Source organism: Balaenoptera musculus, chromosome 10, assembly GCF_009873245.2.
Source record: "Balaenoptera musculus isolate JJ_BM4_2016_0621 chromosome 10, mBalMus1.pri.v3, whole genome shotgun sequence".
In the NCBI taxonomy this organism is placed as follows: Eukaryota; Metazoa; Chordata; class Mammalia; order Artiodactyla; family Balaenopteridae; genus Balaenoptera; species Balaenoptera musculus.
The window spans coordinates 6,842,396-6,855,008 of NC_045794.1; the positions used below are offsets into that span (position 1 = coordinate 6,842,396).

A 12,613-nucleotide genomic window follows, 5' to 3' on the forward strand; every position below is an offset into this window, starting at 1 on the left:
TTCCTTCCTATAATGAACCCAGGTCTATGGACTGAACTGTGTCCCTCCAAAATTCATATATTAAAGCCCTCACCCCCAGTGTGACTGCATTTGGAGATAGGGTCTTTAGGAGGTAATTAAGGTTAAATAAGGTCACAAGTGTGGAGCCCTAATCCAGTAGGTAGCATTATAAGAAGAGGAAGAGAGGGAGATCTCTCTCTCTTTCTCTCCCTATGCACATGCACTAAGGAAAGGCCATGTGAGCACCGGTGAGACAGCAGTGGCTTGCAAGCCAGGAGAAGAGGTCTCAGAATGAAATCTGCCTTGCTAGCATTGGATCATCCTGCTGTTTTCTGACGCTGGAGGGAAGCCCTACATTACTTATATGTTGCTCTGCTACAACTTACTGCCAAACATGGCAGCTTAAAACAACAAACAAACATTTAGCATCTCATAATTTCTGTGGGCTAGGAATTGGCATGGTTTACCTGACTCATGATGTCTCACAATGTGCAGTCGTCTGAAGTTTCACCCAGGGGTGGGTATCTTTCAAACTTACGCACCTGGATGTGGGCAGCATTCAGGCCGTGGTGGACTGTTTAACTGAGAGCCCCAGTTCTTTGCTGGTTGTTGGCTAGAGGCCTTCCTCAATTCCTTGTCATGAGGGTCTCTCCATAAACAGCTCACAACCTGGTAGCTGGCTCCATCAGAGCAAGAGAGAGAGCAAGACAGGTCACAAGGGAGAAAGCAGGGTCGTCTTGAACCCTAATCTCTTAAGTGACATCTCATCACTTTTGCCAAATTCCAGTTGTTATGTGCACGTTACTAGATACATTCAAGTGTGGGGATTATACAAGGACACGAATACCAGGTGGCAGGATAATCGGGACTTTTTAGTATCTGCTTACCATGGTCCTCTGTTCCTAAGCTAGCCGAGAGTGCTCCCCATGGGACAGAGAAGGAGAGGGAAGATTCCTCCCTGGCATCCTGGGCCATGAGCTGTAACTGAGATGGGGAAGCTGAGCCCCTTAGTAGCTTTGGGCACATCTACCCCTTAGTAGCTTTGGACAGCATCCAGAGTTCTCTGAAGGCCTGTCCTTGGTGGTGTCCCTGGAGGTGGGTTCTACAGGCTTGTGAGAAATACCTGGGTGCATCCCTCCCCAGCTCCACGTTCAGTGATGCCACATTGGTAGCTGAGAGTTGGCCACAATGGGAATATTTACACCTCAGAAATGAACAAATGCTATACACAGGGAATTTTTCCCCTCAGAGAGCTCAGTTTTTAATACTTACCAGCACACCACCGCATGGTCTCCTAAAATCCCTCCTGTGTCCTGTGTCTTGTGTCTCTGTCTCTCTTGCAGCTCTGGAGCTGAGGCTGAAGGATGGAGGCCACCGCTGTGAGGGGAGAGTGGAAGTGAAGCATCAAGGAATATGGGGCACGGTGTATACTGATTTCTGGTTCCTGGACGGTGCAGATGAGGTGTGCAGAGAGCTGGGATGTGGAGCTGCTGTCAATGCTCCCAGAGGGGTTTATTTTGGACCAAGACTTATTGGCTCCACTTGGCTTTTCTATATTTACTGCGACAATGCAGAGACAGGATCAAGTTTCAGCATCAAAGACTGTGCTCATCATGATTTTAAAAACTATAATCATATCATCTCTCATGACCAGAGTATTGGAGTAGTCTGCTCAGGTAAGGCCTGTCTGGTCTGGGAGGGGATCCCCAGCAGGAAAAGCTTCAGTCTCATTCCCAGAATAACTATGGGAATACCAGATTTTAGAGCATCCTTGGGGGAAGACTCCAGCCACGCAGTGATTCCTAGAGCATTAGGTGCTCAAGGGGGTGTAAGGGCTTGCTTGGCCCTGGACATTAAAGTCTCCAGACCTGTGGACAATCAGACCCTTCAGATCTCTGTGGTGTTTCATAAGAGGCAGGGAAGTGAGGTCAAATATTACAACAGGTACAACCGCTGGGTTGTACTTTTATGAATTCGCTTCATCATGGCAGATACTTTTTATTCTTTCATGGGCTGTTCAGTCAGGTTCGGCCACAAGAGAGGACATAAGAGAGGGACAGGCAAACATAGTTTATTATACTCAGAGATCCTAGAGAGACAGGGCCACCACATACCATAAGGGGGCCACATCTGAGAGGCACCAAGGGAGCAAGCTCAACGAAACATGGGGAGCCATAAGAGGGAGTGAAGAATCGTGGACAAGTGACAATATTAAGGGTAAGAGTGGAGTGACACAAGGAAAAAGCATGAGGGGATTTCATTGATGCATTTGAATGTCACTAGGTCACAGTCAGGGGAGGGCAAGAAGGGGAATTTGTGGCTGGGGTTAGTCATCACAGGTGCACGTGGACACCTGATGAGGTGCTCACATCCTGTTTGTGGGGATATTCACGCAGCAGGGAAACATGACGTTTTAACATTTACAACACAGTAACTGGAGCAAAACAAGTACAAAGGCCAATGAGGCTAAGAGAACCTGAAGTGACTCATAAGAAGTGCTCAATACTGCCTAAGTGTATTCGACCTGTGTCAAGGTGGATACAGTAAAGACAGCAGTGAAACTAGAGTGTGAGTGGGTGGTCACAGGATCTGCCAGAGATGTTTCCAGTTGTTATCACAATGGTGGATGAAATGCCCAGGACATTAATCCCATCAGAACAGCTGGATTGGAGGCAGATTCAGATATCACAGTGAGTTCCTAACGTAGGTGTTTGAGTCTGAGAAAATGGTCAACCATCTGATGCTGGGACAGGGGGAGCCCTGAGAACACCTGCTGTAGGGTTCTGGCAACCCATAGCCAATCAGCTCTTTTGGGGAAGATGACAGGAAAAGTGATTTTTCCAATCTCACCCTCAGCAGATCTTTGATGATACTAATGGAGGCGCCTAAGAAAATAATTATTTTCATTTTTAAGCTACTTTATTGAGGTACAATTGACATGCAAAAAGCTGAACTTTTTTTTTTTTTTCAGCAAAGTAAGGGTTTATTTGCATGGTGCCAAGCAAGGGAGTGGGAGACAAGTCTCAGATCCATTCCATCTTGGTCTTTGAGTTAGGGATGTTTTAAAGGGAAAGAACAAAGAAACTGGGATTAATCGTCCTCTTGTGACATTTCTTAATTGTGGTTTTGGAAGTCAGGAGGCCTCCAGTTTATGATTCTCTGGCCAGGCAGCCCATGGCTTAGGGGTCTGTGAGCTCAACCTTATCCCAGAGAAGCAACTTGAGTTTGTAGGTTAATGATGAAATCTGCAAGAGCAACTTTAGTGCATTATGTTAGGGACAACAGCAGTCTTAGCTGTCTGACTCTGGTTGATCAGTGTTCAGTTAGCACAGGGTTGAGGTCAGAGGGGATAAGAAAGGGAATAAAGTGTTTGATAGAAAAATTAATCATGAACTCAGTAAGGGAACTCGGTTTTAGGGGGACTTGGTTTCAGTTATGAGTGTCTACCAGCAGAAAGAGACCAGGAGCACAAAAGCTGAGCAAAAGCTGTCTGATTTGGTGACGAGGAGCCACTGGGGACATTTGAGAAGATAGTTTCAGTGGAGTGGTGCAGACTGGAATGAAGTGCCTGTGATTAGGGAGGGATTCGTTGGTGAGGAAATGGAAGAGGGGAAGACAGACAACCTTTCCAAAAAATGTTGGCAGGAAACAAAGAAGAAAAAAGAACTCCAGGATTAAAGTCAGAGTTACTTACCCTGGTGGAACAAACTCCAGAGCTGCTCGCTGCTCTGGCCCTCGGATGCTTTGGATTCTACGATATTTGTGATATTTATCACCTTTTAAAAAATGTGCAATTTGTTATGATTTCTCTTCTTATTCTAAAGAAATGCTCACTTTTGTACATAATTTTATATTTGTCATTTTGTATATTACGTTATATAAGTTTCTGGTTGCCCAGACTTGGATCTTCTCCAGCAAGGACCCATGTTCATGTAACAGAATCATCAATAAGAGGATTTCTTCTCTCCCATCTTCTTGGGTCCAAGAACAGTTTTGGTAGAGATGAACTCTTCCAGTGAACATGCTAGCGTGGTGGTCATGACTGAGCAGATGCAGCAGTTAACTTATCCTGATTCTTTTATTTTTTTAAATTGGAGGATAGTTGCTTTACAATGTTGTGTTAGTTTCTGCTGTACAGCAAAGTGAATCAGCTATATTTATACATATATCCCCTCCTTTTTGGATTTCCTTCCCATTTAGGTCACCACAGAGCATTGAGTAGAGTTCACTGTGCTATACAGTAGGTTCTCATTAGTTATCTGTTTTATACATAGTAGTGCATATATGCCAATCCCGATCTCCCAATTCATCCCACCCCCACCCCCGCTTCTCCCCTTGGTGTCCATGCGTTTGTTCTCTACATCTGTGTCTCTATTTCTGCTTTGCGAATAAGTTCATCTGAACCATTTTTCTAGATTCCACGTATAGGCATTAAAATACGATATTTGTTTTTCTCTTTCTGACTTATTTCACTCCGTATGACAGTTTCTATGTCCGTCCATGTCTCTGCAACTGGCACAATTTCGTTCCTTCTTAAGGTTGAGCAATATTCCATTGTATATATGTGCAACATCTTTGTTTTCTGTTCATCTGTCGATGGACACTTAGGTTACTTCCATGTCCTGGCTGTTGTAAATAGTGCTGCAATGAACATTGGGGTGCGTGTATCTTTTCGAATTATGGTTTTCTCCAGGTATATGCCCAGGAGTGTGATTGCTGGGTCATATGGTAATTCTATTTTTAGTTTTTTAAGGAACCTCCATACTGTTCTCCATAGTGGCTGTATCAATTTACATTCCCAACAGTGTAAGAGGGTTCCCTTTTCTCCACACCCTCTCCAGCATTTCTTGTTTGGAGATTTTTTTGATGATGGTCATGCTGACCGGTGTGAGGTGATACCTCATTGTATTTCTTTTTTTAATAAATTTATTTATTTATTATTTATTTATTTTTGGCTGCACTGGGTCTTCGTTGCTGCGCACGGACTTTCTCTAGTTGTGTTGAGCAGGGGCTACTCCTCATTGTGGTGCGCAGGCTTCTCATTGTGGTGGCTTGTTGCGGAGTGCGGGCTCTAGACGCATGGTCTCTAGAGCGCAGGCTCAGTAGTTGTGGCACATGGGCTTTGTTGCTCCACGGCATGTGGGATCTTCCCAGACCAGGGCTTGAACACGTGTCCCCTGCATTGGCAGGCGGATTCTTTTTTTTAAAAACATCTTTGTTGGAGTATAGTTGCTTTACAATGTTGTGTTAGTTTCTGCTGTATAACAAAGTGAATCGGCTATACAGATACATATATCCCCATATTTCCTCCCTCTTGCATCTCCCTCCCACCCTCCCTATCCCACCCCTCTAGGTGGTCACAGAGCACCGAGCTGATCTCCCTGTGCTATGCGGCTGCTTCCCACTAGCTATCTATTTTACATTTGGTAGTGTATATATGTCCATGCTACTCTCTCACTTCGTTCCAGCTTACCCTTCCCCTTCCCCTTGTCCTCAAGTCCATTGTCTACGTCTACGTCTTTATTCCTGTCCTGCCCCTAGGTTCTTCAGAACCATTTTTTTTTTTTTTTTTTAGATTCCATATATATGTGTTAGCATATGGTATTTGTTTTTCTCTTTCTGACTTACTTCACTCTGTATGATAGACTCTAGGTCCATCCACCTCACTACAAATAACTCAATTTCATTTCTTTTTATGGCTAATATTCCATTGTATATATGTGCCACATCTTCTTTATCCATTCATCTGTGGATGGACACTTAGGCTGCTTCCATGTCCTGGCTATTGTAAATAGTGCTACAATGAACATTGCGGTATATGACTCTTTTTGAATTATGGTTTTCTCAGGGTATATGCCCAGTAGTGGGATTGCTGGGTCATATGGTAATTCTATTTTTAGTTTTTTAAGGAACCTCCATACTGTTCTCCATAGTGGCTGTATCAATTTACATTCCTACCAACAGTGCAAGAGGGTTCCCTTTTCTCCACACCCTCTCTAGCATTTGTTGTTTGTAGATTTTCTGATGATGCCCATTCTAACAAGTGTGAGGTGTTACCTCAGTGTAGTTTTGATTTGCATTTCTCTAATAATTAGTGATGTTGAGCATCCTTTCATGTGTTTGTCCGCAATCTGTATATCTTCTTTGGAGAAATGTCTATTTCGGTCTTCTGCCCATTTTTGGATTGGGTTGTTTGTTTCCTTGATATTGAGCTGCATGAGCTGCTTGTAAATTTTGGAGATTAATCCTTTGCCAGTTGCTTTGTTTGCAAATATTTTCTCCCATTCTGAGGGTTGTCTTTTCGTCTTGTTTATGATTTCCTTTGCTGTGCAAAAGCTTTTAAGTTTCATTAGGTCCCATTTGTTTATTTTTATTTCCATTTCTCTAGGAGGTGGTTCAAAAAGGATCTTGCTGCGATTTATGTCATAGAGTGTTCTGCCTATGTTTTTCTCTAAGAGTTTGGTAGTGTCTGGCCTTACATTTAGGTCTTTAATCCATTTTGAGTTTATTTTTGTGTATGGTGTTAGGGAGTGTTCTAATTTCATTCTTTTACATGTAGCTGTCCAGTTTTCCCAGCACCACTTATTGAAGAGGCTTTCTTTTCTCCATTGCATATCCTTGCCTCCTTTTGATAATTTGGTAATTTTGGGTAATTTGATAGGGGTTACATTGAATCTGTAGATTGCTTTGGGTAGTATAGTCATTTCCACAATATTGATTCTTCCAATCCAAGAACATGGTATATCTCTCCATCTGTTTGTATCATATTTAATTTCTTTCATCATTGTCTTATAGTTTTCTGCATACAGTTCTTTCGTCTCCCTAGGTAGGTTTATTCCTAGGTATTTTATTCTTTTTGTTGCAATGGCAAAAGGGAGTGTTTCCTTAGTTTCTCTTTCAGATTTTTCATTATTAGTGTATAGGAATGCAAGAGACTTCTGTGCAGTAATTTTGTATCCTGCAACTTTACCAAATTCATTGCTTAGTTCTAGTAGTTTTCTGGTAACATCTTTAGGTTTCTCTATGTATAGTATCATGTCATCTGCAAACAGTGACAGTTTTACTTCTTCTTTTCCAATTTGTATTCCTTTTATTTCTTTTTCTTCTCTGATTGCCGTGGCTAGGACTTCCAAACTATGTTGAATAATAGTGGTGAGAGTGGACATCCTTGTCTTGTGCCTGATCTTAGAGGAAATGCTTTCAGTTTCTCACCATTGAGAATGATGTTTGCTGTGGGTTTGTCATATATGGCCTTTATTATGTTGAGGTAGGTTCCCTCTATGCCTACTTTCTGGAGAGTTTTTTATCATAAATGGGTGTTGAATTTTGTCAAAAGCTTTTTCTGCATCTATTGAGATGATCATATGGTTTTTCTTATTCAATTTGTTAATATGGTGTATCACATTGAATGATTTGCATATATTGAAGAATCCTTGCATCCCTGGGATAAATCCCACTTGATCATAGTGTATGATCCTTTTAATGTGTTGTTGGATTCTGTTTGCTAGTATTTTGTTGAGGATTTTTGCATCCATATTCATCAGTGATATTGGTCTGTAATTTTCTTTTTTTGTAGTAACTTTGATTTTGGTAATAGTGTGATGGTGGCCTCATAGAATGAGTTTGGGAGTGTTCCTTCCTCTGCATTTTTTTTTGGACGAGTTTGAGAAGGATGGGTGTTAGGTCTTCTCTAAATGTTTGATAGAATTCACCTGTAAAGCCATCTGGTCCTGGACTTTTGTTTGTTGGAAGATTTTTAATCACAATTTCAATTTCATTACTTGTGATTGGTCTGTTCATATTTTCTATTTCTTCCTGGTTGTCCATTTTATTGGCATAGAGTTGTTTGTAGTAGTCTCTTAGGATGCTTTGCATTTCTGTGGTGTCTGTTGTAACTTCTCCTTTTTCATTTCTAATTTTATTGATTTGAGTCCTCTCCCACTGCTTTTTGATGAGTCTGGCTAATGGTTTATCAATTTTGTTTACCTTCTCAAAGAACCAGCTTTTAGTTTTATTCATCTTTGCTAGTGTTTTCTTTGTTTCTATTTCATTTATTTCTGCTCTGATCTTTATGATTTCTTTCCTTCTACTAACTTTGGGTTTTGTTTCTTCTTCTTTCTCTAGTTCCTTTAGGTGTAAGTTTAGTTTGTTTGTTTGAGATGTTTGTTGTTCCTTGAGGTAGTATTGTATTGCTATAAACTTCCGTCTTCAAACTGCTTTAGCTGTATCCCATAGGTTTTGGATCGTCGTGTTTTCATTGTCATTTGTCTCTAGGTGTTTTTTGATTTCCTCTTTGATTTCTTCAGTGATATCTTGGTTTTTTAGTAACGTATTGTTTAACCTCCATGTGTTTGTGTTTTTTACATTTTTTCCCTGTAATTGATTTCTAATCTCATAGCATTGTTGTCAGAAAAGATGCTTGATATGATTTCAATTTTCTTAAATTTATTGAGGCTTGATCTGTGACCCACGATGTGATCTATACTGGAGAATGTTCTGTGCGCACTTGAAAAGAAAGTGTAATCTGCTGTTTTTGGTTGGAATGTCCTATAAATATCAATTAAATCTATCTGGTCTATTGTGTCATTTAAAGCTGCATTTCCTTATTAGCTTTCTGTTTGGATGACCGGTCCATTGGTGTAAGTGAGGGGTTTAAGTCCCCCAGTGTTATTGTGTTCCTGTCGATTTCCTCTTTTATAGCTGTTAGCAGTTGCCTTATGTATTGAGGTGCTCCTATGTTGGGTGCATATATATTTATATTTGTTATATCTTCTTCTTGGATTGATTCCTTGATCATTATGTAGTGTCCTTCCTTGTCTCTTGTAACATTCCTTATTTTAAAGTGTATTTTATGTGATATGAGTATTGCTTCTCCAGGTTTCTTTTGATTTCCATTTGCATGGAATATCTTTTTCCATCCCCTCACTTTCAGTCTGTATGTTTCCCTAGGTCTGAATTGGTTCTCTTGTAGGCAGCATATAGACGGGTCTTGTTTTTGTATCCATTCAGCGAGCCTGTGTCTTTTGTTGGAGCCTTTAATCCATTCACGTTTAAGGTAGTTATTGATATGTATGTTCCTATTACGACTTTCTTAATTGTTTTGTGTTTGTTTTTGTAGGTCCTTTTCTTCTCTTGTGTTTCCCAGTTAGAGAAGTTCCTTTAGCATTTGTTGTAGAGCTGGTTTGGTGGTGCTGAATTCTCTTAGCTTTTGCTTGTCTCTAAAGCTTTTGATTTCTCCATCGAATCTGAATGAGATCCTTGCTGGGTAGAGTAATCTTGGTTGTAGGTTCTTCCCTTTCCTCACTTTAAATATGTCATGCCACTCCCTTCTGGCTTGTAGAGTTTCTGCTGAGAAATCAGCTGTTAACCTTATGGGAGCTCCCTTGTATGTTATTTGTTGTTTTTCCCTTGCTGCTTTCAATAATTTTTCTTTGTCTTTAATTTTTGCTAATTTGATTACTATGTGTCTTGGCGTGTTTCTCCTTTGGTTTATCCTGTATGGGACTCTCTGCACTTCCTGGACTTGGGTGGCTATTTCCTTTCCCATGTTAGGGAAGTTTTCGAGTATAATCTCTTTAAATATTTTCTCGGATACTTTCTCTCTGTCTTCTCCTTCTGGAACCCCTATAATGCGAATATTCTTGCGTTTAATGTTGTCCCAGAGGTCCCTTAGGCTGTCTTCATTTCTTTTCATTCTTTTTTCTTTATTCTGTTCTGCAGCACTGAATTCCACCATTCTGTCTTCCAGGTCACTTATCCGTTCTTCTGCCTCGGTTATTCTGCTATTGATTCCTTCTAGTGTTTTATTCATTTCAGTTATTGTATTGTTCATCTCTGTTTGTTTGTTCTTTAATTCTTCTAGGTCTTTGTTAAACATTTCTTGCATCTTCTCGAGTTTTGCCTCCATTCTTTTCCCGAGGTCCTGGATTATCTTCTCTATTTTTATTCTGAATTCTTTTTCTGGAAGGTTGCCTATCTCCACTTCATTTAGTTGTTTTTCTGGCATTTTATCTTGTTCCTTCATCTGGTACATAGCCCTCTGCCTTTTCATCTTGTCTATCTTTCTGTGAATGTGGTTTGTGTTCCACAGGCTGCAGGATTGTAGTTCTTCTTGCTTCTGCTCTCTGGTGGATGAGGCTATCTAAGAGGCTCGTGCTAGTTTTCTGATGGGAGGGACTGGTGGTGGGTAGAGCTGGCTGTTGCTTTGGTGGGCAGAGCACAGTAAAACTTTAATCTGCTTCTCTGTTTTTTTTTTTTTTTTTTTAGAAAACTACTGTGTTCTGATGGGATTTTTGTTTTTTTGTTTTTTTAATTTTATTTATTTATTTATTTATTTATTTATGGCTGTGTTGGGTCTTCGTTTCTGTGCGAGGGCTTCCTCTGGTTGCGGCGAGCGGGGGCCACTCTTCATCGCGGTGCGCGGGCCTCTCACTATCGCGGCTTCTCCCGTTGCGGAGCACAAGCTCCAGACGCGCAGGCTCAGTAGTTGTGGCTCGTGGGCCTAGTCGCCCCGCGGCATGTGGGATCTTCCCAGGCCAGGGCTCGAACCCATGTCCCCTGCATTGGCAGGCAGATTCTCAACCACTGCGCCACCAGGGAAGCCCCTAATCTGCTTCTCTGTTGATGAGTGGGGCTGGGTTCTCTTCCTGTTGGTTGTTTGGCCTGAGGCGACCCAACACTGGAGCCTACCTGGGCTCTTTGGTGGGGCTAATGGTAGATTCTGGCAGGGCTCATACCAAGGAACACTTCCCAGAACTTCTGCTGCCAGTGTCCTTGTCCCCACGGTGAGACACAGCCACCCCCTGCCTCTGCAGGAGACCCTCCAATACTAGCAGGTAGGTCTGGTTCAGTCTCCTATGGGGTCACTGCTCCTTCTTCTGGTCCCAATGCGCACACTACTTTGTGTGTGCCCTCCGAGAATGGAGTCTCTGTTTCCCCCAGTCCTGTCGAAGTCCTGCAATAAAATCCCGCTAGCCTTCAAAGTCTGATTCTCTAGGAATTCCTCCTCCCATTGCCGGACTCCCAGGTTGGGAAGCCTGACCTGGGGCTCAGAACCTTCACTTCAATGGGTGGACTACTGCGGTATAAGTGTTCTCCAGTTTGTGAGTCACCCACTCAGCAATTTTGGGATTTGATTTTATTGTGATTGCGCCCCTCCTGCCGTCTCATTGTGGCTTCTCTTTTGTCTTTGGATGTGGGGTATCTTTTTTGGTGAGTTCCATTGTCTTCCTGTCGCTGGTTGTTCAGCAGTTAGCTGTGATTCTGGTGCTCTCACAACAGGAAGTGAGAGCCCGTCCTTCTACTCCACCGTCTTGAACCAATCATCATCAGTGTCTTATAGTTTTCTGCATACAGGTCTTTTGTCTCCTTAGGTAGGTTTATTCCTAGGTATTTTATTCTTTATGTTGCAGTGGTAAATGGGAGTGTTTCCTGAATTTCTCTTTCAGATTTTCATCATTAGTGTATAGGAATGCAAGAGATTTCTTTGCATTAATTTTGTATCCTGCTACTTTACCAAATTCATTGATTAGCTCTTGTAGTTTTGTGGTAGCATCTTTAGGATTCTCCATGTATAGTATCATGTCATCTGCAAACAGTGACCGTTCTAATTCTTCTTTTCTGATTTGGATTCTTTTTATTTCTTTTTCTTCTCTGATTGTTGTGGCTAGGACTTCCAAAACTATGTTGAATAACAGTGGTGAGAGTGGGCAACGTTGTCTTGTTGCTAATCTTAGTGGAAATGGTTTCAGTTTTTCACCATTGAGGATGATGTTGGCTGTGGGTTTGTCATATGTGGCCTTTATTATGTTGAGGTAGGTTCCCTCTTTGCCTGCTTTCTGGAGAGTTTTTATCATAAGTGGGTGTTGAATTTTGTTGAAAGCTTTCTCTGCATCTATTGAGATGATCATATGGTTTTCATGCTTCAATGTGTTAATATGGTGTATCATTGATTGATTTGCATATATTGAAGAATCCTTGTATTCCTGGAATAAACCCCACTTGATCATGGTGTGTGATCCTTTTAATGTGCTGTTGGATTCTGTTTGCTGGTATTTTGTTGAGGATTTTTGCATCTATGTTCATCAGTGATATTGGCCTGTAGTTTTCTTTCTTTGTGACAACTTTTTCTGGTTTTGGTATCAGGGTAATGGTGGCCTCATAGAATGAGTTAGACAGTGTTCCTCCATCTGCTGTATTTTGGAAGAGTTTGAGAAGGGTAGGTGTTAGCTCTTCTCTAAATATTTGATAGAATTCGCCTGTGAAGCCATCTGGTCCTGGGCTTTTGTTTGTTGGAAGATTTTTAATCACAATCTTAATTTCAGTGCTTGTGATTGGTCTGTTTATATTTTCTATTTCTTCCTGGTTCAGTCTCAGAAGGTTGTGCTTTTCAAAGAGTTTGTTCATTTCTTCCAGGTTGTCCATTTTATTGGCATATAGTTTCTTGTAGTAATCTCTCGTGATCCTTTGTATTTCTGCAGTGTCAGTTGTTACTTCTCCTTTTTCATCTGCAATTCTGTTGATTTGAGTCTTCTCCCTTTTTTTCTTGGTGAGTCTGGTTAATGGTTTATAAATTTTGTTTATCTTCTCAAGAACAAGCTTTTAGTTTTATTGA

General features: G+C 41.3%; 1 protein-coding gene across 1 annotated transcript in view; it reads left to right on the top strand.

Annotated features, from left to right (window-relative positions):
- The first annotated feature begins 1,219 nt into the window (after positions 1–1,219).
- The window catches only part of LOC118902003 (antigen WC1.1-like), a 48,709-nt gene continuing 37,315 nt past the window's right edge, over positions 1,220–12,613 (top strand). The window contains exon 1 of the mRNA XM_036865867.1: positions 1,220–1,676. Coding sequence (XP_036721762.1) covers positions 1,220–1,676 — 457 coding nt within the window. The remainder of the gene's footprint in view (positions 1,677–12,613) is intronic.